The 5,064-nt window shown below is 39.4% G+C and overlaps 1 protein-coding gene across 1 annotated transcript in view; it reads left to right on the top strand.

Annotated features, from left to right (window-relative positions):
- ANXA10 (annexin A10) overlaps positions 1 to 5,064 on the top strand; it is a 66,467-nt gene that overhangs the window by 48,221 nt on the left and 13,182 nt on the right. Inside the window, exons 4-6 of the mRNA XM_007457378.1 lie at positions 1,323 to 1,436; positions 3,051 to 3,141; positions 4,382 to 4,461. Of these exons, the coding sequence (XP_007457440.1) occupies positions 1,323 to 1,436; positions 3,051 to 3,141; positions 4,382 to 4,461 (285 nt within the window). The remainder of the gene's footprint in view (positions 1 to 1,322; positions 1,437 to 3,050; positions 3,142 to 4,381; positions 4,462 to 5,064) is intronic.

Raw genomic sequence — 5,064 nt, 5'->3', positions numbered from 1 at the left:
GGAAAGAGTCGAAATAAACACCCATTGAATACACTCCCATCTTTCCTTCAAAAAAGATGTATTGAGCTCGTGTGAGCATGAGAACAAAGCCTTCACAAGCTCAGATGTTCACGTCAGCTTTATCCATTGCTATCACCTGTCTTCTAATAGCACCATCAGGACTATTTGGTAAAGGGATTAGAAAGAGTCGACGGTGAACAACGAGGGAATTAACTAGACTACCAGCTCCATGAGGAAGCGATCTTATAAGTCTTATATCTACTCCAAGCACCTGCCACAACTCCAGACACCTATAAACTGCTCATTAAACAAATTGCACTGACCTGGGAGAAAATTCAACAGATTCTCTCTGTTACCAATTACCACTTTGTGGATGACGCTTTTATTTGTTAAAAAAGAAAACCCACAGTATAGGAAACGTGCTTCCAGATTATACTAAATAAAATGAAAGTTATGACTATTTCGTTTTTATTGTAACAAAGCTTATTTACTATGCCTTATTGAATTATATTATTGAACCAAGTCAGAACTAAAATGTTGTGTATTTCAACATAAAACTGAATATACACTATACATTTTAGCAAGAAATGGTAAATTTTAAATATCTTTCAGATATCTTTGTAACCCTACAAAAAATAAATTGAGCATAAATGTTTTTAAACATCCACTCTACATGAGTAAAAGGAAAGCCACATTAAAACGATCAATTTCATGCTCTTGTACCTGTATTTCAAGGCCAAAAATCCAGCACACTTATTTTTCCTTTTAAGCATTTAATTTTCAATATTTTCAGTAAGTATATTCATGTGACTATTTGAAGAAAGTTCTAAGACTACTTAATTCATTTACACAAGCTTTTTGGCAGTAGCATAACTAGAAACTCTTTGCTAAAAGACATTGCTATAATGATAAAATAAAATGCATATTTTCTTTAAGTACTTTCTTTCATTAATTCCACACGAGAAAACTAAGCACTCCCAACTAAAATGCTTTCAGGTTTCAAATTTTATTTATTTTCATAATGAGATGAGAAGAGGGGTCGGGTTGTGATTAGGAAAGGAGTATCCTTCTGTGTTTACATGACTAGAATATCCATACAGATGATGTTTCATGCAGAGATGTCATCACATCAGTCATTTTCAAACCCTCAAGTCCACGATCTCGTGTAAACCACGTACACACGTGTGAACTAAAACCAGACTAGTTATTATGTGAAGTGACGTGGAAAAGGAAATCATACTAGAAGACTTTCTGCAATTATCCCATTTCTCTCATAAAATTGGTAAGCGATATAATGAAGGTATTTGTTTTTCCCTCCACAGGACCTGGTTAGTGACCTGAAGGAGAAGCTTTCCGATCACTTCAAGGAAGTCATGGTGGGCCTCATGTACCCACCGCCCTCCTACGATGCCCACGAGCTCTGGCACGCCATGAAGGTAGAGGTCGAATGAGAAAATATTTCCATAGTGCGGGACCTGCCCTATGATGCTGCTATGTGTGATCAGGGAGGGGAGGGAACTTCTGCACAAAGAAGAAACAAAAGAAATGCTGGGGGGGGGGTGTCAGGAAAGGGGGGACCTCCAGAGCCCAGCGGTGGGATCAGTCGATTCTCCTCTTGTGCAAACTCACACCCACCAACCCCGCTCTGTGCCAATCTGCCAAAAGGAAAGCTTCCGGGGCTGTTTGGATTTGTCTCTCCCCAGTATATCTTCATACATTAAGAGGAAATATTATAATTCATGTGAATCTCTTTACACTGTGGTATAAATTGGGCTCATAAAGTAATGAGTCAGCAGTAACACTGAGTCAGAGACAAAATACAGATGACATCTTTATTTCTGTGACCCTAAATTAATCCTTTACAAAAACTATTGCTCAAATGTGGCAAAATGTTACTTCTGAAGGATTAGAACAGTTCTTTCTTACAGGAAAGAAATTAACTACAGATTTGTTAGAGGTTTGTTGGCTAGGGATGGAAGACAAACGGCTTTTCACATCTTTCCAAATGCTGATATGAAACACCTGCAGAGCTACTGCAATCATTCCAGTACAATGCCTGCCAATGACCTGATAACCCTGGTCCAGGAACAATGTGTGACTCGAAAAGGGAAAGGGAAAAAAATTATGGAATCTGGATCTTGGCCATCATATTTGTAGATCAGAATAAGTCTTATGTAAAATATGAATTTCAACTAATTTTTTTTTTACAATTCCATATGTGGAATTTACTCAAAATTCAGTGAGTAGATATGAATCTCAAAAGTATTGATTTTTGGTTTTACTATTTAAAAAAAAATTTTATTGGAGTATAGTTGATTTACACTGTTGTGTTAGTTTCAGGTGTACAGCAAAGTGAATCAGTTTTACATGTGCATACATCCACTCCACTCTTGTTTTTTTCGATTCGTTTCCCATATAGCCCATTACAGGGTATTGAGTGTTGCATAATGTCAATCCCTACCTCTTGCAAAATGATGTGAAGTCCTATGTTACAGTTTAGAAGACACTGTTACATTGTATCAATGTCTCATAGGATGGAAAGGGTTTCTGATGTGTTGTCTTTAAAATCACCATCAGAGAAGAGTTTATGCCTATGGCTGAAAGAGACTACAGAAAGTACCCAGTCCAATTGTTTAGGCAAACGGTGCAGAAGTCCACATCCGGGGAGAGGCAGGGAGACGTCTCTAAAACATCTGTGCAAAATTAGAGACCCAGGATCAAATTCGAGCTTGCCCAAGAATTGATATTCTAGCAGGAAAAAAATCAGTGTCATGAGCATTGTTTAAACATCTTTTCCCACATTATTTAGAAATGCCCATGCTGTTTTACTCTATGAAGGAACAGAGTTTCAGATAATATTATCTTCTTGGGACCAAACAGCTAGTAAGTAGCAGAGGCAGACTGAACTGGGCCTGTCTTTATCCCAAACATACTTCCTTGCCCTCTGCCACCTCTCAGAACACCAGGGAGGCTGTATCCCTTTACTGCACAGAGTGCACTGTTATTTCCAGCACAGATGCCTTTATATTTCTCTCGCTCTGTCCTTCTAGGGAGCAGGCACTGATGAGAATTGCCTCATTGATATATTAGCTTCAAGAACAAACGGAGAAATTTTCCAGATGCGAGAAGCCTACTATTTGCGTAAGGAAATACACATTTGTATATATGTTTTACACTCATATAAACTTTATATTTTCAAACAGCATGTAAAATATTCCAGTTTATGTATTTTAAATAATTTTCTAAGACACTCATGTGTGAAATACCACTCACTCGAGACTAATTAATTCACTAGGTAGAATCGATGATTAGGGTACTAAAAATGAAACAATTCCCTAGACAATCAAGTTAAGCGGGCTTTCCAGGAAAATAATGACTAGTTTCTATGAGGTGGGTGTTTACATTAGGACAGCAAGTACTTGGCACAGTGGCTCAGGGAGCATCTTATCTCTTACCTAGGAGGGACCAGGTATAAAGACAGAACAAAGCAAAGCGCGATGATCGCTCAGCAAATTCTACAAATATGGGCAACTCCTTCAATTTACATAAACCTCATAATCACTGCGATCCACCTCAGAGTCGGGTTTTTACGCATTTTAAAAGTGGAAAGGTTAACTCTTTTCATTTTTAAAAAGGCTTAATGACTTAAGTTCCATTGCATCGTGTATTATGTGACATTGAACTGTAAAGAAAATGTTCCAGACAATCAGCTCTATTGCATTCAAAACAAAAACAAGACTTTCCCGAGGGGAGTGAAGTAAGACCCTTCACTGAAAATATTAAGACGGGACAAAGACTTGGGGAGAGCTGGGCTGGGCAGTGCGCTAAGGAAAGAGAAGGCAGAATTCTGAATTTTAAAGATTGCAGAATGCGGGTTTCCCTGGTGGCGCAGTGGTTGAGAGTCCACCTGCCGATGTAGGGGTGGCGGGTTCGTGCCCCGGTCCGGGAAAATCCCACATGCCGCGGAGCGGCTGGGCCCATGAGCCATGGCCGCTGAGCCTGCGCGTCCGGAGCCTGTGCTCTGCAACGGGAGGGGCCCCGGCAGTGAGAGGCCCTTGTACCGCAAAAAAAAAAAAAAAAAAGATCGCAGAATGCGAAATGATTCTCAATGTTGTTTTTCAGTTTTGGAATCGACATAGTACTTTTTTTTTCTTAAAGAAAAGAGGCCCGACCTGGGCCTATGTTACCATTGCTGTCAAATTACTTGGGTGGATTGTTCATTGGCTTCATGTGAGTAGAATGTGGTAAAAGACAAAGAAATGTCAGCAGATGTCTCCTCACTTTCCACTCATACGGGTGACGTAGCGCTGACCTAGGCAAGCACAGCGATACGTGGTTCTATCATAAACCAACCCTCCAACATGGGCGTTCTCGTACCCAGAATACAGCCGCGACCTGCAGGAGGACATTTACTCAGAGACCTCGGGACACTTCAGAGATACGCTGGTGAACTTGGTCCAGGTATGAAACTCCAAAATTCACACCATTTTGCACTATTAAAAAAAAATAGGTATGTTTCGTTTTCAAAAAATAGGACAGAAAGCTCCAGTTTACCCCAGTTTAACAGTGAATTCTGTACAATAACAATGCCAGCTAAATTCAAGGCACTAGGATAGAAATTTGGGCTGGATATAGAAACAAACAAATATGAATAAGACACCATCTCTGTTCTCAAAACAATCTGCTATAAGTAAAATGATTATAATTATCAATAAATGCATAAATAATTATACATTACAAGGGTGTTAACAGATTAAAAATACTACGGTTACAATTAATAGAATGAGAACATCGCCTAAGGCCCCAGGGACCCAGGACCACACCAATAGGTGAATAGTCAGAATCACCAGCTGAGAGTACAATATACATAGGGATCCAGGAGCCTCATGCATGACTTTAAATTAGGAGAATCTGGATTACTGAAATTAAAAACTAGTTTTCCCGTCTTACCATCTCTTTGTTTCTGTAATTCCATTTTCTCCCTGAGTTTGTGTTGACCAAATCAATCAGACACACCCTCAGTACCTGATGAAGTGATGCAGGAAACGGGAGAGGATTCAGCAG

This window comes from Lipotes vexillifer, unplaced genomic scaffold (assembly GCF_000442215.2).
Source record: "Lipotes vexillifer unplaced genomic scaffold, Lipotes_vexillifer_v1.1 scaffold668, whole genome shotgun sequence".
Classification (NCBI taxonomy): domain Eukaryota; kingdom Metazoa; phylum Chordata; class Mammalia; order Artiodactyla; family Lipotidae; genus Lipotes; species Lipotes vexillifer.
This window is presented reverse-complemented; position numbering and strand designations above follow the sequence as displayed.